Genomic DNA, 23666 nt, shown 5'->3' with positions numbered 1-23666 from the left:
TCCCTCTGGGCTGAAGGGTCTTATACCTTACCCAGAGCTCCCCCACTGTCTGTGACCCTCTACAGGAAAGACCACAACAAAATGGGGAAAAAAAGTAAATAGTATATTCTTCAATCTGCATTAAGTCTCTATATTTTTTTTCTTTGGATAAGGTAATATTGTTTTCAATCCCAAGTCTGTTGGAATTGTCTTGAATCACTATATTGCTGAGAAGAGATAAGTCTGTTAGAGTTGATCATCATAGTCTTGCTGTTGCTGTGTACAATGTTCTCCTAGTTCTGCTCACTTCACAGGAATTCTTTTTCCATTTAAGACCAATTCATATTATTCTTTCAGGCTTTTGTATGTTATTGCTTTAATTTTGTTATGTTTTCTGAGTTTGTGTTTTGATTTCTCCTTTCAACACAGTAACTTTCTTTGGCCAGGTTCCTTTTACATTCTTTGCTTCTTTGCCCATTTCTGGACATTTAATTTTATATTAAAGCTGGACTTTGCTCCTGGGTTGTAGAAGGCACTATCCCAAGCTTCAGATTTTTTTTTTGTGATTATGTTTTTAGAGTTAGCCCTGGAAATCTGTAGTTTTTTGGTTCTTCCAAGATGGTATGATATAAAGAGAAGTGTTATCATTTTTCTCCTTACTTGTACTTTTGCCTGTGAGCACACTTTCCACCTGGAACTGTGTCCAGGGTCCCTGCTCTTGCTATTACTCTTCCAAGTAGGAACTGTTCCACTGAGAACAAAGCAACACATTCCTCCCTCCCTTCCTCCTTCCTCCCCTTCCCTCCTTCCTCCTTTTCTCCCCCTCCCTCCCTTCTCTTTTCCTGCTTCTCCACTTCCCTCCTTCCTCCTTTCCTCCCCCTCCCTCCCTTCTCTTTCCCTGCTTCTCCCCTTCCCTCCCTCCCCTTCCCTCCCTTCTCCTTTCCTCCCTCCCTCCCCTTCCTCCTTTCTTCTTTCCTGCCTCCTTTCCCCTTCCTTCCCTCCTCCTCCCTCCTTTCTCCTTTCCTCCCTCCCTACTTCCTTTTCTCCCTCCTTCCTTCCCATCCTTCCTTCCTTCTTCCCTCCCTCCCTTCCTTCTTCCTCCATCCTTCCCTTCCTCCATCCCTCCCTTCCTTCCTTCTATCCTTCCATCCTTCCATCCTTCCTTCCATCTTGGGTTTCATGGACTAGATTTCTTTCTAAAAGACCATGTTCTAAAACAAAATCAGTCTGGCTCTCACTGACGAAGTCTACTTGGTCTTTGTTTTGGTCCTCCTTGCCTTAGAGTGAATGTAGATAATAATTTTTGCTGTTTTGGCCAGAAACCCTAAAGGTTTTTCCCTGAAAAACTGGGGCTTTATTTTGTTTTTTGAGGTATTTTTTTCTTTGACTTGGTAAAAGAGACTGCTCTCTATCTCATCTTTTACTTAGCCTTAGTCACTGATTGGGCTAAAAAGTTGTTTCATCTCATATGTTAGTTGATTATGTTGTTTCAGAATTCATTTTGAGGGTAATTTCAATCTTATTTGAAGGGGAATTTAAGAGACCCCAGACAAGTCCTAGACTTTACTCCATGATTTTGACTCCATCTTCTTTCCATGTATCTCAGTACAGTATCTATAGGCATATGCCTATTGTAACCAAAGAAACAAAAAGCAATCAGAGGCTACATATTATTAATGATGAGCCTCTCTGTATTTTACTAGGCTGATCATTGGATGACAGGCATGGTTTATTATTATTTCTTTACTCAAAATATTAATTTTATAGGACTTTTCAGTGCTTATGTTCCAATATCAAAACATCACCATGTTATATAATGTGTCATCAAAGTAGAATTTGATGGATTATATTTTAGGTATATAATAATAATAATAATAACCATTTATATGTTTTAAGGTTTACAAAATACTTTATATATATGAACATTTAATTTTCCTCACTACCAAATCAACTATAAGATTATTTTCTCCATTATACAAATAAGAAAGCTGAGGTTGAGAGAGGTTCAATGGCATTCCCATGAACAGCAAGTCTTGGAGGAGGGATTTGAACCTGGTTCTACGTAACTCTAGAAATCCAGTTAACTACTATCAGTGTTATATAGCCTCTTCAAAATAAGATTTCATTAGTTGGCCTAAGAGCCATTTTCTTTGGGATAATAAAATTCATTATGAATTCCAAATAATCAACTTAAAATAAATATTTAGAGCACAGTCCATTGATAAGCTAGTGATCATTTATTCTTCAGTTCCACAGATAAAAAGTATCTACCTATAAAAGATACTGTGAATTCAAAGATATAAAATGACACAAACCCTTTCCCTTAAGATCTGAGGAGAATATTCATAAGGGAAAAATGTACATGTGGAATACATGGTAGGGTAGAGTGAGAGGTTCCCTCTTCACTTAAGTATTATCTTAAAATTTAACCAAAACAAACACTTTCATTTGTAGCAATTAGTGAGCATTTCATAGAGAATATAGTATCTGTCAGAAGGAAAACTAGAAAATATTTCAATGTAAAATCCAACACATAAAATTCAGGGTACTCCATTTTAGGTAGAACATGAAATAAGTCTTGGAAGGTTAAATTTCAGTCAGATTGTGAAGAGCCTTAGGAGTTAGTACTTTATCCTAGAAACAATAGAAAGTAAATAAAGGTTTTTTAATTAGGGTCAGATCTTTGTCTTAAACACATTACTTTGGCAATTATGTAAAGGATGAATTCCAGAAATCAGTGAGATTGTTACAATAGATAAGAGATGATAAAGGCCTGAAATAGTATGTTGAAAAAGTGAATTGATAAAAGGGGACAAGTATAAGAGATGTTGTGAAAGCATAATTAACAGAATATGATAAATTGTTTGATTGTGTGGTAAGGGACAGGAAAGTCAAGGATGACTAGAGAGAATATCACTTATCTATATCATCAAATAATCTCCCTCAAGATTTATGATATGTATATTATCCTTTACCTTCTTTTAAACTTTTGCTGAAGTGTAATTGATTTTTATCATACCTGAAGTTGTTATTTTTTTAATGGTGTCATATAGATCCGGGATGACAACAAAAGGCAACACCCTTGTCTTGTGGAATTCTCAAAGCTACCCGAAACTGAGAAGAATTATAACCTGCAAATGTCAACAGAAACTTTAAAGTGAGTTTTAAACTAAATTGAATTAAGATTTTATAAGCATGAATAATTTAGTGACATGTAATCAAGTATTATAAATATTACATACCATTCTAAGAAAACATATTGAGGAATTAGGGGTAGGGGAATGTAAAGATGATAATTTATAATACAAAATATTTTAGACCTTTTTAATGAAGTTTCTCCAGTTTCAGAGGACAAAGTCCTTATAAGTACATGTAATACATTCATCCTCTCCTTTCCTTACCTACTATCAGTACCCTAATTTAGATTTTGATTATCATGAACTACAGCTTTTTAAGTAGTTGATCTTTCTATTTTAGTCCAATACTCTTTAATAGCTTTTCAAGCCACTGCCAAATGTATCTAATAAGATTATCTTCCTTCTCAGACTTCCCTTGATTCCTCATCAACTATAGAATAAAATTTAAAAATTCTTATATTAACAATTAAGGTACCTCACAATCAAATTTCCACTTAGCTTTTCAGGATAATTTTACATTGCTGTCTTTCACTCTATTCCTGAGAAATTGTACTCCCTTGACTTATTCAGCCCAATCACTCCCACTAATATATATTTTTCATTGCCTATATCTGAAATTTCTTTTCCTCTCTTCAAACACCCATGAACTCCATCTCCTTTATTTATTTACTTACTTATTTTGATAGCATTTTATTTTTCCAAATACATGCAAAGATAGTTTTCAACATTCACTTTTTTAAAATTTTAATTTAATTTTATAATTATAACTTTTTTTTTTTGACAGTACATATGCATGGGTAATTTTTTACATTATCCCTTGCACTCACTTCCATTCTGATTTTTCCCTTCCTTCCCTCCACCCTTTCCCCTAGATGGCAGGCAGTCTTATACATGTTAAGTATGTTATAGTATATCCTAAATACAATATATGTGGGCAGAACCGAATTTCTTGTTGCACAGGAAGAATTGGAATCAGAAGGTAAAAATAACCTGGGAAGAAAAACAAAAATGAAAACAGTTTACACTCATTTCCCAGTGTTCCTTCTCTGGGTGTAGCTGATTCTGTCCATCATTGACCAATTGGAATTGAATTAGATCTTCTCTTTGTCAAAGATATCCTCTTCCATCAGAATACATCTTCATACAGTATTGTTATCCAACATTTACTTTCGCAAAACCTTGTGTTCCAAATTTTACTTCCTCTCTTTCTCTCCTTTTACTTCCTCAAGACAGCAAAGAATCCAATATAGGTTACACATGTTCAATTCTTCTAGACATGTTTCCATATTTGTCATGCTACACACACACACACACACACAAAAATCATATCAAAAGTGAAAAACCACAAGAAAACACTATGTTGTGATCCACCATTACCTACCACAGCCCTCTTTCTAGATGCAGATGGCTTTCTCCATCAAAAGTTTTTTGGGGAGCCACAGCCATCAGAGTTGATCATCACATAATCTTGAGTTACTATGTATAACATTCTCTTGGTTCTGCTCAGTTCACTCAGTATCAGTTAATGTAAGTCTTTCTATGCTTTTCTGAAATTAACCTGCTCATCATTTCTTATAGATCAATAACATTCAGCCATCCCCAACCAACAATGTTTATGAATAATTCTTAAATTAAATTGTTTATGGGGAAAGTTAGAAGGTAGTAGGAAAAGTACCAGGAACCATCCTCTTCTTTCTGGAGATCAATCAAAAAGGGAAATGTAAAATGTAAAGTCTTTAGAAAATATGATATACTTTACAGAAACCTCACAAAAACAGACATTATATTTCTTAATCTCCTCACCTATTTGTATCTTTCCTTCTTTTTGGTAAGGCAGAGTAATCTCCTCAAGAGCAGACAATGGTGAAACTGTTTGTACATTGTTAGTTTGGATGGTTCATTTTTAAAGTTTTTTTTTTTAATTTTCTTTGTATCCCCCAGTACTTTAATCATGTGCTTGATACTTGGGAGGTGCAAAACAAATGCTTATTGGCTTATTGACTTATTGACTCTTATCCTCTTACTAAAAGGTAAACTCTTTGAGGAAAGGGATAACACTGTCTCATCTTTGTATATTGAGGACATAATAGTGCTTAATGAACAATTTTTTGACAATAGCTTTTTCCCCATTTAAAAAAAATTATTTAAAAAAACAAACAGAATAAATAAAGCAGAAAAGGAATAAAAAACAAGATAAAACAAAACAAAAGAGAACATTGTCATATCCCCAGCACAACATCAGAGAGGAGTCAAACTATATAACAACAAAGATCAAGAAAAAAAAATGTATATATATATGTATATATATATTAGTAGAAGAAATTATATTCATGAATGACCATTTTTTTCTTTACTTCCTTATAAATTTTCCTTTTGTTCTCTGCTGCACGGCAGCTTTTTATTTTCAAAATACATGCAAACATAGTTTTCAACTTTCCCTCTTGCAAAACCTTGTGTTCAAATTTTTTTCCTTCCCTTCTTCCATTCTCCTCCTCTAGATAGCAAGTAATCAAATATGTTAAATATGTGCAATTCTTTTATACATATTTCTACATTTATTGTGCTGCACAAGAAAAATCAGATAAAAAATAAGAAAAAGAAAAACAAGCAAATAACAACAAAAAGGTGAAAATACTATGTTGTTATCCACATTCACTCCCCATAGTCCTCTTTCTGGATGTAGATGGCTCTCTCCATCATGAGGTTATTGGAATTGGCCTGAAACACCTCATTGTTGAAAAGAGCCAGTCCATCAGAATTGATTGTATAAATCTTGTTGCTGTTTACAATGTTCGCTTGGTTCTACTCATATCACTTAGCATTAGTTCATGTAAATCTCTCCAGACCTTTCTGAGATCATTCTGCTGATCACTTCTTATAGAATAATAATGTTTATCATAACTTATTCAGCCATTCTCCAACTGATGGGCATCCACTCAGTTTCTAGTTTCTTGCCACTATAAAAAGGGCTGCCAAGAACATTTTTGCACATGAAGGTGCAAAGGGACAAAAAAAGTGCAAAAAGGGACATGCAGGTCCCTTTCCCTCCTTTATATTCTCTTTAAGATACAAGTCCAGTAGAAACACTGCTGGATCAAAGGATATGCACAGTTTGATAGCCTTCCAAATTGCCCCAGATTGGTTGGATAAGTTCACAACTCTACCAGTAATATTCAATGAATATTTCTTAAATTAGATTGTTAATGGAGAAAGTTAAAAGGTAGTAGGAAAAGTATCAGGAACCACTCTCGTTACTGGAGATAATAAAAAAGGAAAATGGAACATTTCCAAATTTGAAGCCTGTAGAAAATATGATGTGCTATACAGAAATCTCACAAACACAGACATTATATTCCTTAATCTACCTATTTATATTTTTCCTACCTTTCACAGTACAATTCAAGTCCTACTTCATAGTGGCATCTTCCCTAATGACTCCAGCACAGGCTTAGTTCTCTCTTCTCTAACTTCCTTAGTATTTAATACTTCTTCTATGCAACAAGCACTTTGCTATGTGTTCTCCTGATTTCCACTTGTCTATAATGTATAATTTAGTGCTTACTTTTTTTCACAAAAGGCATATGTTACAATTCCTTTTCTAATACCTTATTCATGATTGCAAATCCCTTCTAGCTAGTTATCTTATAGATCAAAGAGATTAACACAGTCTTGGGACATAGTAAATACTACATATCTGATGATGTTTGAGTCATTAGCAGTTAGACTGCTCCAAAAAATGTTATACCTATACTTAGATAGTGGCTGTTACTTTCAGATACAAAATCTTGACAAGTTCTTTGGGCTGGAATGAACAGTTTTAGTAGCTCCTATGACACCAAAATAAATAATACACAATATTATGTTAATTCATACATTCAAGAAAAATTTTAAACTACTATGTGAGTTATGAAGGGAAAGATTGTAGCCAGTTGAAGATTAAAAAAAAAAATTCCCCAAGGATATGGCATTTTAGTTGGACTTTAAAACATAAGTAGGTATTTGACAAATAAAAATTAAGATTGGGAGTCAATTCCAGATTGTGGTTGTGGTTGTTTGTCCATTATTCTGAAAGAGGATCATGACATAAGGGAGATGATGCCATGACATGCAAGTGGATTTAAATGAGGGAGGACTATGCAAGGTCATCTGCCTCACTTTCACCTCAGAGCCATCTGGGTCCAGTGGCCAAATATAGATCCAGAAGACTGTAACTGGCCCTAGATGAAATGGAAGACTTTGGTCTTTTTTTAAGCTAAGGTATTCAACAGGTTTCACTTTGACTGAGGCCACAGCCATTCAATGATTAAAGCTAGGTAGCAATTGAGGCAAAGGATCTCCTCTTTCACTTACTCTAAAAAAAAATCTAAATAAATGAATAAATAAATTTAGAAGAGGAAAACCCTCAGAAATTGTTCCTACTCTCAAAGAGGTTTCATTGTTTTGGAGATGAGAGAACTGTAAAGTCCAAGCTAGCTCCCTGGAGCCCTCAGGATCAGCCAGAGTTAGAAAAAGCAAAAGTCCTTAGGTTTTAGGGGTAGACAAAACTGCCAAGAGTTTTACCAAAGGATCCTTCTTGATTCTAGAGTCCAGAATCTCCACCCTTTTTTCCTCCTTGTCCTGAAGCCAAGTGAAGTTCTCTCTCCTCCGTCACTCCACCTCCTAATCCTTCCTACTATTATCTGTATACACCAAACATGGAGCCTTCTCATGGAGGTGAGAACCCCAAAAAGGAGGTGATCACACCCTCCCTGACTTTTCAGGAAGAGAGATGAAAGCACTAAAAAGGAGATGATCACACCCTCCCTGACTTCTCAGGAAGAAAGATGAAAAACACCAAAGAGAAGTGGGGAGTCAAGCCAGATATTGTTAGCAGGTTTCTAGGTTGAAGGGTCTTACTAGAAACAGGTACACACAAACCTATTAGCATGGAAGGTATTGCACAAGCACATAGCAATAAAGCACAAGCTAGCAGTGATGACTTTCCCCACAGCCAGTGCAGACTCAATGTGGTGTAACAAACATGAATTGTACTTGCAAGTAGTGATATAACAAACAATATGAATCAACATGGTCTGGTAAAAGATTCAGAGAAGTCCTAGAAGGAGGGTATGTAAACAACAGTCACACATATATCTTCTTCAGCAGCAAAGATATAGTCCAAAACCAATCAATTGTCCATAACTTCATGTGTTAGGGAATCCAATGATCCCCACAAGTTTTTGAATTCCTGCAACAGTCTTTTTATGTGTTAGGGAATGCAATGATTCGGGCATATTTTGAAGTCCTACAACAGTTTCATCATGTATCAGAGAATCCAATGATTCCTGAGGATTTTCAAGTCCTGCATCAGTCTTATCATGTCTCTGAGAATCCACTGATTCCTGAGGGTTTTCAAGTCTTACAACAATCTTTTCATGTCTCAGGGATTCCAATGATTCTTGAATATTTTGAAGTCCAACAATTTTTGATGTCCATGAGTCAATTGCCATAACTGCCAGGCTCTTTCAGTGGTGGACACAGTCAGCAATGGAACCACCCGATGTTTCTTGGGTCTTCTCCTTTGTTTCAAGGGTTTGCTCCATCTCTCTCCAATGGACAAGGCCAATGCACCTCATTGGCACCCATCTGATTCCTTCTCTATCTGTACAGATACAAGCAAACCCTCTCCCCCAAGAAGTTAACCTATCTGGTCCCTTCCATTCACCACTTCCTGGTTCTCTCTACATCCCCTGGTGATTATCTAAAGATAGTGGAGCTGCTGGCACTGGACACTGCCCTTCTGGTGGGTTATAAAACCTGTGTGCCAGAGCCAGTGCATCTTTGTCAAAAATCAAGAAGTTAATCGTATAAAGAACTAAATTTAGAAGTTCTCTAGGGTTACCTGTGACTCCCTTTTTCTTTTGTTTTTGGAGTAGCATCTTAATGTCTCTGTTTCTCCTCTCTACTATTGCCTGTACTTGAGGATTAAAGGGTATGCCAGTGGTGTGTAAAAATCTTATACTGTGCATAAAAGTGTGCAAAATGTTTAGATGTATATGCAGGTCCATTGTCTGTTTTTATCGCTTGTGGCACACCCATAATTGCAAATGCTTGTATAAGGAATTCAGTGACCACTCAGGCTGTCTCTTTTGCTGCTGATATTGCAAAAGTGAATCCTGAAAAGGTATCTAACACAACATGGATAAAGACAGACAACCAAAAGATTTATAATAGGTCACATCCATTTGCCAAATTTCATTGGGTCTCAAACCATGAGGGTTCTTCCTTGGAGGGAGCGTAGTAGCAAGGAAAGGTAGGCAAGCTGTACAGGCTTTTATTATGCTCCTAGCTTCCTCTTTTGTTATCCCAAATTGTAAACATAAAGCTCGAGCAGCCTGATGATATTTAGAATGAGATTCTTGGGCTTCTTGAAATAAAGGAGTATTGGCCAACATGGTTAGAAGGCTACCTGTCTTTGAGTTAACATCAAAAATAGGACCTGGAAGTCCACTATGGGAGTGGACATGCAAAATATAAATCTTATCTGGATGCTTTCTCACTTGTTCTTGAATTTCCTTAAAGAACTGATATATATTGGAAGCTACAAATTTTATTTGGGCTGTAGCAATTCTTTGTACCACAACTACTGAATAGGCCGAAACAGGTATTATATTTATATATCTGAATAATAAGTAAGAGCTAGAATGATTGCATACAATTCATTCTGCTAGTGGACTGAAAAGGAGTTCTGGCTACTCTCTTTATAGTTAAGTCATGAGAGTATACAGCGCAAATATTATGTATGTATGCATCTGTAAAGTTAGTTGGTCCTTTAAGAGGAACGTTAGAAACCTTTTTTTCAAGAATCCATCACCAATTATGTAACAGTTTGGTTATCTTTAATGGAGACCTATGTGTAAAATTTGGAGCCATGGCTAGTAAAATTTGCCATTCTAGAATGGTTTCACAGCATACATTAATTTGTTCATTAGTATAAAAGTTGTATATCTTTTCAGGTCTTATCTCAGATAATTGTACTACTTGCTTAATGGCCTTTAATAAAATTCTAGCCACAAGCACTGGGTAAGGAGTAAGGCTTTGTTCTGGTTGTGCTGGGAGGTTCACCCACTCTATCATACTGTCTCCTTGATGAAAGCTTGCTGTGGGTGCCTCTTGTGTAGCAAAACCTGATATTTCCAAGGGTTAAAGTAACTCTTTCAGTCACATTGGATAAAGCCAGTTCAACTTCTTTCAAAGCCTCTTCAGCTTCTTTTGTAAGATGGCATGGTGAGTTTAAAGCACTGTCTTCCCTTAAAATGTCATACAATGGTTACAACTGATAGGTAGTCAAGCCTAACACTGGACGTATCCATTGGCTATCTCCTATCAATTTCTGAAAGTCATTTAAGGTGTTTAGCTTCTCTGTTCTAAAGGAAAGTTTTTGTACTGTAAGCACCTTAGGGTATATCCTAAATATTGAAAAGGAGCATGGGAACTTACCTCACCTCGGTATCACCTCATACTCTTTCTCTGCCACCTCAGCCCAGTGCCAGAAGTGTGCGTTGCTAACACGAGTTTAGGTCAAACATCACTTCTGATCAGATTTTGCCATAGCCCGGTGGGCCGCATAAACATCCTCAGTGGGCTGCATCTGGCCCGTGGGCCATGGTTTGAGGACCCCTGCTCTAGGCAATTGAGTAGGAGATGGAAGTTCAGGCTGTAGAGTTCCCATAGTTTCCATCTGTTCATTTACCTTTCTTAAATCAGTCAACATCCTCCATTTTCCAGATTTCTTTTTTTACAACAAATACTGGGGAATTCCAAGGACTTAGAGAAGGTTGTAAGTCTCCTTAATCAAGTTGCTCCTGTACTATATCTAATAAGGCCTGAATTTTATCACTCACTAAGGGCCACTATTCTATCCACACTGGTGTATCAGTTTTCCATTGGATAGGAACAGGTGAAAGTGTTGCAGGCCTTCAACAGCACCCCTGCCTAAAGAACCGAAGTACTCATTTTTAACCCTAATTGTTGTAAAATGTCTCTTCCCCACAGATTAATGGGGATTTTTTTAACTATAAAAGGAGTAAAAACTCCTGCTTTGCCTTCAGAAGTCCATCTCAAAGGAGTAGCACTAATTTCAGCTGCTATTGATCCTCCTATGCCAGAAATGTAGGTGTATGCCTTAATCTTTGGCCAGTGACTGGGCCAATTGGCACCTCTAGTGACTGTACAATCTGCACCAATGACTACCAATCCTTTTAATGGTATGTCATTTATATAGATAGTGAGCATAGGCCGGTCAGCTGTCACAGCTGCTGTCCAGTATGTTCCTGGATTTTGCTGGTTGGAATCAGAATCTGGTCAACTATCACCAGATTGCTTATTAGGGGTCTGTATCAGTAAACCTGATGGATGGACACTGTTTTGTAAGTACTCTCAGGAGGTGAGATGGTCAAGCCTACTGTGCCTGGAGGAAAGGGATCCATAGGCTGGAGAGGAACAGATTTCACCTCTCCAGGGGGTATCTCAATTGTCCCAGCTGCATACAACTCTATCCTTCCTAATTGTAGTTCCTTTCTCCCATCAGGTTGCTTCCTGGCTGATTGATTATGTAATCCCTTTCTCCCATCAGATGGCTTCCTGGCTGATTGGTCATGCCTGGGTATTGGACTTCTAAGCACTCTCTAGGTGTGGCATCAGCTGCCATCATGCCTCAAGTATTTTTTGCCTGGGGCATTGGGACTGGGCCCCTCATCCCGTTTCCCTGAATCAGTCTACATTATGATGCCCAATGGAAGCCTCTGTTGCATTTTGGACATGGGGTACTGGGTCTTGTTCACCCACCCTGTTTTCTCACTCTATCTCTATGCCAACATTGAGCTTTCAGATCCTTTACTTTACCACATTGAAAGCATTGACAAGTCTCTCTGGAAGTCCTTTGCCAAAAGGGACCCTGTCTTTCCATGTTCAGCTCTTGGGAAGTCTGCATCATAGCCTGGCTATAAAAAGTATTTGTGCCCACTGTGGCACAGTGTCTTATGATCTCCTTTAAAGGAGCATCCTTGTGTAGTCCTAGTATAATTCTTCTACAAACCTCATTAGCATTTTCTTTAGCAAGTTGCCTTATTATAATGTCTGTTACTACATTTTTATCAATAGTTTGTATGACAGCTGTCTGCAGACATCCCACAAAATCAGCAAAGGATTCATTTGGCCCTTGTGCTATTTTTGTGAAGGTCTCTCCTTTGTCCTGCTTACCTAGGATAAAACCCCATGCTTTGGGAGCAGAAGAAACAATTTGCTCATATGCTGCTATGGAGTAATTAATCTGTGCTGAAGTGTCTGCATAAGAATCTATACCTGTTAGTTGGTCATGGGTAATTGGAGTATTAACTCCACTTTGACTATTTTGTTGGGTTTGTATCCTATGGAGCTCACTATATTCAGAAAGCCACAAGTTTTGTCCAGTTCTAAGCATACCTTTGCTATAGATTTCCAGTCCCTAGGAGTTAAAACTTCATAAACCAAATTCTGTAATAACATCTTAACATAAGATGATGTAGCCCATAAAGAGTACAAGCCTTTTTCAAGTCTTTAATGATTTCTAGATCAAAAGGAGTATCTTCTACTTTCTTGACCTGAAGAGTTAAACTGTTGAATCACAAGATACATCTCTATTCTCAAATCAGCTGTATTCTGCTCTTCTTCTGTGGCTTTAAGTAGTGTCTTTTGCAATCTAGTCATAAGAGGAGGTGATTACTGGGGAGGGGGGGGAGGCGCTGGTGATATCATTGCCCCTCCTACTCCTCCTCCTCCCTCCACCCTGAAAGGTGAAGTTAATGGGGGAGGGTCAAGGACCCCCTCTGGTGTAGGCAGAGTTGAAGCTTGGCTGTAAGAGTGAGAATTACCATGCCCTTCAAATTCACATAAATCCTCAAGCCCTCTGGCAATATTGCCACTAATCTGTCCTTTGTCTTCCTCTTTTTCCTCACACTTCCTCATCTGGCTGTTCTTAAAACTTTTTTTTTTTTTTTTTTTTCCCCTATAACTTGCAGGATTCTTTAAGGCCAATTGTATTAAGTTATACATAGAGAATGTTTCATTGAAAATTGAATTAGGACCATTATAATTATAATATTCACATAGTTGTTCTTCTATTAGTTTCCAATTACATTCTAATGTATCCACAAGTCCATCAATCAGCTCCCAAGTTACAATCAAACCCTTTCTCTTTATCAGTCTGAGTATGCTTCCTGTAGATCTCTTTCAGGATGCAGTTGGTGGTGGGGGAGAATCTTTTCCTAATATCTGCCCCATTTCAAGTAGAAAATGAGAGTTACTAGTTTAGCTCTTAACAAAGTAAGTTCCCTGCTTGTTTATTAAAATACTCAACCTATTTCCTGGTCACTTGAGACTTCTTCAGTGAAATTAGGGTTCTTGGTTCACACATTGGACACCAAAATGTAAAGTCCAAGCTAACTTCCTGGAGGTCTCAGATAGAGCCAGAGTCAGGATAAGCAAAAGTCCTTGGTCTTTAGGGGGAGAAGTGAAGGAGATGGACAAAACTTCCAGGACTTTTGCCAATCATTGTCCAATAGGTAATTAGCCTTAAGTGGTCAGTTGTCTGATTCAAGCACACTTTTTTTTTATATATATAATTTTTTTCACAGTATATATGCATGAGTAATTTTTTTATAACATTATCCCTTGTATTCATTTTTCCAAATTTTCCCCTTCCTCCCTCTACTCCCTCCCCTTGATGACAGGCAATCCCATACATTTTACATGTGTTACAATATAACCTAGATATAATATATGTGTGTAAATACCATTTTCTTGTTGCACATTAAGTATTAGATTCCGAAGGTATAAGTAACCTGGGTAGATAGACAGTAGTGCTAACAATTTACATTTACTTCCCAGTGTTCCTTCTCTGGGTGTAGTTATTTCTGTCCATCATTGATCAACTGGAAGTGAGTTGGATCTTTATGTTGAAGATATCCACTTCCATCAGAATATATCTTCATACAGTATTGTTGTTGAAGTGTATAATAATCTCCTAGTTCTGCTCATTTCACTCAGCATCAGTTCATGTAAGTCTCTCCAAGCCTCTCTGTATTCCTCCTGCTGGTCATTTCTTACAGAGCAATAATATTCCATAACATTCATATACCATAATTTACCCAACCATTCTCCAATTGATGGACATCCATTCATCTTCCAGTTTCTAGCTACTACAAAAAGAGCTGCCACAAACATTTTGGCACATACAGGTCCCTTTCCCCTTCTCAGTATTTCTTTGGGATATAAGCCCAATAGCAGCAATGCTGGATCAAAGGGTATGCACAGTTTGATAACTTTTTGGGCATAGTTCCAAATCGCTCTCCAGAATGGCTGGATTCTTTCACAACTCCACCAGCAATGTATTAGTGTCCCAGTTTTCCCACAGCCCCTCCAACATTCATCATTATTTGTACCTGTCATCTTAGCCAATCTGACAGGTGTGTAGTGGTATCTCAGAGTTGTCTTAATTTGCATTTCTCTGATCAGTAGTGATTTGGAACACTCTTTCATATGAGTGGATATAGTTTCATCATCTGAGAATTGTCTGTTCATATCCTTTGACCATTTATCAATTGGAGAATGGTTTGATTTCTTATAAATTAGGGTCAGTTCTCTATATATTTTGGAAATGAGACTCAAGCACACCTTTTAAGAGTTTCAGCCGTTTACAACATCATACAGATAAGTAAATACAAAACATATGTAAAATTGAAACAGTAATTTTTTGGGGGGAGAAGTAAAAGAAAGTACTACTAATTTTGGATAATCAGGAAATGACTGATAAAAGAAGTGGCATTTAAGATAAGATTAGAAAGGAATCTAGAAGCTTTATTTAAGTATTGTAAGTGAAAAGGGAAAATATTCCTGACATAGGGAATAGTCTGTATAAAAACCCAGAAGAAAGAGATAGAATGTCTTATATAGAGAATAGAAAATAGGCTAGTTTGTCTAGAATATACAGTGCATTGATTGAGTCAACATGTTTTTACTATTTACTATATTCCAAAAAGTAATGTGAAAACATTCTAAAGATAAGCAGGATCCACATCATGAACAGCTTGTCCCATGAAAGTGTTGGATTTTAACCTGGAAGCAATAGACAGCTATTGAAGCTTCTTGCTGACATGCTCAAATCTACTCTTTAGAATTACCAATTTGGGGTCTGGAGGTTATATTAGAGAATGGAGAGATTGGAGGCAAAGAAACCAATTAAGAAGGTTTTTAATAACAGAAAAAATGATGAGTACCTGAAACTCATATATTGAATATGTGAGAAGAGAAAATAGGGCAAATGTAAGAGAAGATTTTGAAGTAGACTTGCCAATTGGGATGACAGAAAATGAAGATTGAGGATGACTGAAAATACAATCCTAGGTAACTAGAAGGATGTCATTACTCTTGACAGAAAAAAAAATATAGGAGTATCCTGGTTTCTTGGCTTTGTAGAAAGGTAAATAAATAATGTTTAATTTTGGACATGTTGAGTTTGAGATGCTTACAGGACATCCTGATGGTGGAGATGTCAGTTGATGATATAGAACTAGAGCTAGACAGATATGGGAGGAATGGGAAGATATTATTTGTGTGTGTGTGTGTGTGTGTGTGTGATGTGATGTGTATGTAAATGAATATATATGTGTGTGTGGTGAACATGTGCTCATATATATGTGAGTTGCTTTTAAATACATACATGATATACACATATGTGAACATTTGTAACGTAACCATTGATAAGTTAGTGTATATGTGTGTGTGTGTGTGTGTGTTTTTGGAAATTATCTGCCTGTAAATGATATTTGAACTCATAGTAGCTGGTGAGATCACTATGGGAGAAAATATAAAGAGAAAAAAATAAAATGCCAGTAAAATTATACTAGCATATAGCAAGCAGGTAATTTATCTGCTATATAATTAGGAGTAAAACCAAGATATTATAATCTTTTTCCTTTATTTACTTCTATTGATTGTATGTGTTTTTAAATGTCACAGAACTCTTCTAGCCCTGGGATGTCACATTGCTCATGTTAATGTGGCTGCTGAGGAAGATCTCAAGAAAATAAAACTTCCCAAAAAGTAGGTGATTTTTAAATACCTCAATACTTTGGTTGTAACTTAAATTTTAAGACCAGTGACATGGGAATAATACATTAGTGAAGCTGATGATGCAGATAGATATTGGCTACAGTAGTAGGTCCAGAAGCTAATTGAGTTGACTTCAATGAATTTACAATTGTTATATTTCTAAATGAGTTATTTTTTAAGAAGCACACCAAGACTTTGCTTCCTTCCCATTCTTCTCTCACATTAGTATGTTTTCTATTGTCCTTAACTATTAGCAAAGAGGAACTAGCATTGTTCTGGATGTTTGGTTTGGCTTTTAAGCATTACATCAAGGGGCAACTAGGTATCTCAGTGGCTAGAGCACCAGCCCTGAAGTCAGGAGGAGCTGAATTCATATGTGGTCTCAGATACTTAACATTTCCTAGCTGTATGACCCTGGGCAAGTCACTTAATCCCAATTGCTTCAGCAAAAACAAACAAACAAACAAACAAAAATCACCAGAAAGAATTACATCTAGCAGTGCCTTGAAATTGGTTGATAAATAATCACTCATTTGGATACTAGAGCAGCTTCACAAATACTTTCTGGATGTGGTTAAGCCAGACAACATTCAGCTTGGCCCACTGAATTTCTATACTCACTGTTCACCTATACTCACAGAAGTTCATATTCCTAAACACTTAGACACACAAAAAACACATGCATGGGCAACATCTTTAATTATAGATTGAGAGTATAAGTAGCTCCATTCCTGTGCCAAATTCTATGAATTTCTTCTTATACTCTCTTTTACCATATAACTCCAAAGCTTTCAGATCTTCCTGATCCCCTTACCTCTGTATTTTACAATTGGGATAGGAAGTGAGGAATTGAAATTGAACATTCATTCAAGGCCTAATTTTTAGAACCACAAAGCATACCAGTTCTATTTTACTTCTTATGACTCAGAATTGACCTCAAATCACAATTCCTATCTCCAGCAGGCTCTTCATGGCTTCTTATCCAAAGTTGTTCTGTAAATACAGTATTAGATTAGATGTGAAAAGATTTGAATTTTTACCCCTCCAAGGCTCTATCATGACTTATCTTTTTTTTTTTTTGTCCATCTTTGTACTCCCAGTAGCTACTAGTACTACTATACCTTGCATATAGGAGCACTTAATTTTTTAAAAATTCATTTGCACTTCACCTTAGTTTCTTCATCTATGAAATTAAAATATTAAATTAAATGATTTTTAATCTCTGTCAGTCCTAAAATTCTTTGACTTTACCAGTTTTAGTTACTGAAATAATAAATCAAACATTTAAATAAATAAATAATTTTAAAAGGAGGTAATAGTCTGAATAGTCTATGCTCATTCATACTGACTTATAAAAACTCAATTATATCATCATATAACTATATTATTCCTATATAAGAACCCAATTCTCCCTTGACAATGTTTTCTGAAATTTGTTGTTTTTCAACATTGGATAAATTTTTTTCAATGACATCACACATGATATGTACAGTTAATGTCTTTGGTTTACCATTATTAAAGTTTGAACTTTTGAATAGTTGTTGTTTTTTCCAGTAATAGCAATGTGTTTAGTTTCTTCCCTTCTCTGTCACAAATTTATCATACAACTAGTCAGCATTTGGTGATTAATATGTGGCTTCAGTATATATGTAACAAATCCTATACCAAAATAAAGCCTGTGATTTTAGCCATATTAGCACAGTTCCCTAACCATGAGCTAAGTAGTCACAGATTAGATTTGGAAAGCCATAAAAGTCTATTCAAAATATCCATAATTCTACTGCTTTTGTTTTTGCATTTATCTTGACTTGTAGTTACATGATGTCAAATGGCTATAAGCCTGCCCCTTTGGATCTGTCTGATGTGAAGCTATTGCCTCCTCAAGAAATTATAGTTGATAAACTTGCAGAGAATGCACACAATGTTTGGGCAAAAGACAGAATAAAGCAAGGATGGACCTATGGCATCCAACAGGTGAGTTTAGTTAGTAAACTTAAAGCACCTACTATGTGCCAATCATTGTTGCTAAATGTTGAGGATTAAAAAAAAAAAAAAAAAAAAGGGTAAAAGATAGTTCCTGACCTCAAGTAGCACAAGTGAGGGAGCTAACAAGCAAATAAGCATATACAAACAAACTATATATAGGATGAATAGAAAAATAACTTTTAAAAAAAGAAAGTGCTAGAATTAAAAGGGTTAAGAAAGCCTTCCTATACTAGATAAGAATTTTAATTGGGACATGATTCAAGCCAAGGAAATCAGTAGGTGGAGATAAAAAAAAGAAGAGTATTCAAAGGCATAGGGGACAGCCAGAGAAAATGCCCAGAATTAATGGAAATTAAGTTATGAGAGCTTTAAATGCCAACAAGAGAATTTTACATTTGATCCTGGAGGTGATAAGGATAGCTGTGGGGGAAGGTAGCCTGCAGAGGAGTGATGATGACATACTCAGACCTGTGGTTTGGGAAAATCATTGGGCTGAATGGAAGATAAGAGTGGGGCGAAACTTGAAACAGGCAAGCCTATTAGTAAGCTTTTGTGATAGTCCAGATGTAAGCTGTTGTGGGCCTGAACCAGTAATGGCAGGATCAGAGGAGACACAGGGGCATATTCAAGAGATGTTGCAAAGGTGAAATCAGCAACCCTTGATAGCAGATTAAATATGGAAGGGAGATGGAGGTGGGAGCAATATTGTAAGGAGTCAAGTCTAACACAGAATCTGTGAGCCTGGAGGAATGGGATGGTGTGGCAAACTGACAGCTTTACTTGAGCCTTCTGAGAAGTCAGAGTTGTGACTACAAGGATGTATATGGTGTGTGCTTGTGTGTGTATGTGTGCATGTCACTTCCCATATATAAAAGTTAACTGCGGATTTTGCATTTTTTTCCTTATGGCTTCACCTAGGACCTGAAGAATAAAAGGAATCCTCGCTTGGTGCCATATTCATTACTAGATGAACGTACGAAGAAGTCAAACAGAGACAGTCTTCAATGAATAAAAAAGCATTTATTAAGTTTTGGGAGAAATTGGGGAAGATGCCTTATTAATAAGTCCCAATTCATTTGCACTTTAGCTTATTTGATGACTAGGTACTCTAATCCACAAATTCTCGGAATATTTTTAAATCTGCAACAATGTTGATTAATACCACTATGCTATAGTCATTCCTATAACTCCAAAAATATTATAAATAAATTAATTTCAAATTGTTTTGGTAGGTGGAAGAACAGGATTCTGTGGTTTTGTCACTGACAGTTTATGTTGCTTGAGGGAGTACCATCTAATGATTAAGAGCCTTGCCCTGTTTCTTTCCTTGATTTTCACTAGCTGACCAAACTATGGAAAAAGTCAGTGTGGACAAGATAAGATTTTTCCGAGTGGAACAGTCTTACGCAGTAAAATCTGGAAAATGGTATTTTGAATTTGAGGTGGTGACAGGAGGAGATATGCGTGTTGGCTGGGCCAGACCAGGCTGTCGGCCTGATATTGAATTAGGTGCAGATGATCAAGCTTTTGTATTTGAAGGCAGCAAGGTGAGTCAATTTATTGGCTTCCTGGTACTCTGTTACATGCTTACACTAGAGATCAAAGAGAATATGATTGCTTTGTTGGAATTATCTGTGTAACAGAACCCCGCATTGACTATAGGATTTTTTTCTAATTTATTTTATTTAAAGAAACAAAATGAGGAAAAAAAGAGAAACAGAAAAGGAATAAATGCAAAATGAAAACAAAACAAAGGAGAACATTGTCATGTGCCCAAAAGAACATAAGAAAGGATTTAAAATATATAACAAGAAATACCATTCAAGAAAGCATATCTAAGTAGATAGATCGATATGCTTTCTTGAATACATATATGTATATATGTATATACAGAGAAAGAGAGAGAGAGAGAGAGAGAGAGAGAGAGAGAGAGAGAGAGAGAGTTCTCCTTTTGTAGAAACTTAAGTGCCCAATAAAAAGCAAGTACCACTACTAATCCAGAATAAATATTATTAGTCTGGATATCTCACTACTATACCACTACAGGAGTAGTGCTGAGAAATCCATTTTTCTCATATCTAATTCACTTGATTTTTTCTGTAGGGCCAACGCTGGCATCAGGGGAGTGGATATTTTGGGCGCAACTGGCAACCTGGGGATGTGGTTGGCTGTATGATTAACTTAGATGATGCATCAATGATCTTCACTCTGAATGGGGAACTATTGATCACCAATAAAGGTTCAGAACTTGCCTTTGCTGACTATGAGATTGAGAACGGTATGTTCCTTCACCTTATTCCTACACATTTCTAAATGAAATTAAATAAGGACGAAATATTATTTAGAGTTGGACTGAGAATTTGCTTTCTGATTTTCAAGAGCCTCATAACCTACTCTTCCCCCAAGGATGCTATAATTCCAAAGGACTATTTCTCTTCTGGAAATCAAAATTTTGGAGCTTATAGGACTATTCTTCTGGTTCTCTGCCTAATTTTCTTTGTCATCTGCCTTTAAGGTTTCTTCTGGCCTTTTTTCTTAATGGTTAGAGTATTCCTTTTGGGGTAAAATATATAATAAGGAAAGAGACTAGATTTTATGGGCCAAAAAGACTCAGTAGATAGTTATTTTGCTATTTATAAAAAATTATAATTTATATTAATAGTAATAGTAATAGGTGATTTGTTCATTAACATAAATATTTTAAATTATGAATTTTGCAGAAAGACCCTGCCCTAGGCCACTGTCTTTCACTCTTCTTTAGATGTACTAGCACTTCAGAAAATGTTTTGCCAACAGCTGTATATGTATATGTTAATCAAATTCAGATAATGATAGTAATAGAGGGAAAATCTGTCAATTACATAATTATTCTTCTTTTTGCTATTTAGTTTTGTTTTTTTTTTTTGTTTTGTTTTGTTTTTTGTTTTTTTTTTTCCCCCCTGAGGCTGGGGTTAATTGACTTGCCCAGGATCACACAGCTAGGTAGTGTTAAGTATCTGAGACCAGATTTGAACTCGGGTCCTCCTGAATTCAAGGCTGGTCTCTATCCACTGAGCCACTTAGCTGCCCCTGCTATTTAGTTTTAAAAGCTCATTATTTTTGACAGTTTCTATGCTTTGATCATAAGCTGATCAAAGTAATAATATATGATCAAAGGTAATAATACATATGACTAAACTTGGTTTCCTGGCAAGAAATGTAATTCATTTTCATACTTATGAGACCAGACACTATTTTGAATACGCTTTATGGAATTCTTAAATAAACAAAAAAAAAATAACTTATATTAATTGGGTACATCTAATTAATCAGATAAGTCAATACTGCACCAATGGCCAAGAGACCTTAATTTTAATCTATTTCTGTTTCTTAGTTGTGTGACTTTTGGCAATATACTTAATCTTTCTGGGCTTTATTGATTTAAAAGAGAATGAGTAAATTGGAAGATTTGTCATTATCTTTCCAGATCTACATTTGTGTAATTCAATGAAAGCTAACTGGATGCCCAAGATATATAGTTCTATATCTAGTGCTGAAGGAAAGTATAAAGGATCATGAATATAAGCAAGGCAGCTTTGTACAGTGGAAAGAGCACAGACAGAGGAACTAAGTTTAAGTTTTACTTATGATTCTTAATACCTGTTAAGTGTTATATAAGTAACTTAAGTTCTTTGACCCTCCATTTTCTCAAGTATGAAAGGAAGAGGTGGATACATTCCAGGAAGATGGAGAAGGAGGTCAGAAATTTCCAGACTCCATATTTTCTCCACCTACAGAAAATCATCATGAAATGTTTGTAGAACAGCAAAAATAAAGGAGTAAAGCAAATGTAGTGATTTTGGAAAAACAGAAAAGATAATATAGTTTGCAAGCTATTGGCTTTGAATTCTGTCAGAATCCTCAGAGGGAAAATCAATAAAGGAAATATGTATATTTTAGACCACTTGGACAGAAAAAAGTAATAGATGGAAAGTATAAGAAAGAAATCACAAATCTGGCACTGAGACATAATATGGTAATGATGAGAACTTCATTTGTCTTGATATTTGTTGTATATCTTTATATGGGAAAAATAGAACAGATAATTTATAGATTTATATTAATGATAATTTCATCCTTCAAAATGTGAACAAACTAAAAAACTAATTCTTCTTAATAAGGAGGAACTAGTTGCTCGTTTGTAATCCATTAGTCAAGTAATAATAAGCATTGTGGATAAAAGTACAGAAAATGAAGGGGGAGAAGCCTGCTAATAAGGAGTTTATATTTTAATGAGGAATCTCATAAGATTATAAAATATATCTCATATATATTATAGAAAATATATTTAAAAAGACAAAATAAATACAAACAAATGCAAAATAGTTACATAAAACGTAGTTTGGGAGGATGAATGCTAATAGAAGACTCAAGAAAGCTTTCTTGTAACAGGTGGTGTTTTAGAGGTGTCTTGAAGAAGATAGGGAGTCTTTGGGGTTAAGGTAAAAAGGAGTCAACCATTGCACAAGCATAGAGACAGCAAGACTGGAAAAGAGTACCATGAGTGAAGACAGAGAAAAGAAAGGCAATGGGGTGCCTGGGCTGAAGAACGGAGAAGCCAGTTTGTCTTGAGCACAGACAAGTGATTAGAAGAGAGAAAAAATGTTCAGTGAAGCTCAAAAAATAAATTGATGTCAGGTTGCAAAGGACTTTAAAAGCTAAACAAAAAAATTTAAGTGATGGAAACCTTATGGGAAGTGACTATTTCTCTTTAACATGTGTGATTAAGGAGAAGTTACAATAAGGAAGAACAATTTGAACTAATGAAGCTTATATGCATGAATAGAGAACTCCAAAAGAATTTTGCATTTTATGAAGTTATAGAAGATGAAAGGAAAAACTAGTGACATGATTGATGAAAGTAAAAGCACAGAACAGCCCTTTAGAACAGTGTGAGCATTGTTCAATCTCAGAGTGAGATAAGAGTGATGAGAGAAACCAGAGATAATAGAATATTTTTAAAGCTCTATTTGGTGGGGAAAAAATGAAGATCAAAGAAGGAATGAATGAGAACATGACTTGGAGTGCTTAGGATACTGATAAAGGACAACAGAGAAAACTAAATTGCTCAACTCTTACTTTATTTTCTCCCCTCCCCTCTAAGGAAGATGACTTTTAGATTAGAAAGGATAAAAGTAAGGAGATAATAGCCAATATAGCATTTTAAATTTTACATATATTTTCTCACTGGATCTTCACAATAACATTCTGAAATGTAGGTGCTATTTCTATTTTCCAAATGAGATAACTAAAAAAGAAAGATGTTAAGTCATATGACTTAGGTGAAGCCAAATATTCTCATATCTCTTTTCCTTTGATGAATTCAAGTACATTAGGCCCAGAAGATTTACATATCCAAATACTTAAAACAACTAACAGATCCAAATGCTAAGTCAC

General features: G+C 35.9%; 1 protein-coding gene across 1 annotated transcript in view; it reads left to right on the top strand.

The window, feature by feature from the left end:
• The window catches only part of RYR3 (ryanodine receptor 3), a 753032-nt gene that overhangs the window by 433560 nt on the left and 295806 nt on the right, over positions 1-23666 (top strand). The window contains 6 exon segments of the mRNA XM_074289179.1: positions 3033-3136; positions 16152-16235; positions 18059-18218; positions 19149-19308; positions 19572-19777; positions 20334-20508. Of these exon segments, the coding sequence (XP_074145280.1) occupies positions 3033-3136; positions 16152-16235; positions 18059-18218; positions 19149-19308; positions 19572-19777; positions 20334-20508 (889 nt within the window).

The sequence above is a fragment of the Sminthopsis crassicaudata genome, chromosome 2 (genome assembly GCF_048593235.1).
Source record: "Sminthopsis crassicaudata isolate SCR6 chromosome 2, ASM4859323v1, whole genome shotgun sequence".
Taxonomy (NCBI): domain Eukaryota; kingdom Metazoa; phylum Chordata; class Mammalia; order Dasyuromorphia; family Dasyuridae; genus Sminthopsis; species Sminthopsis crassicaudata.
Note: the sequence above shows the minus strand (reverse complement) of the source record. Positions and strands in the feature narration are given on the sequence as shown.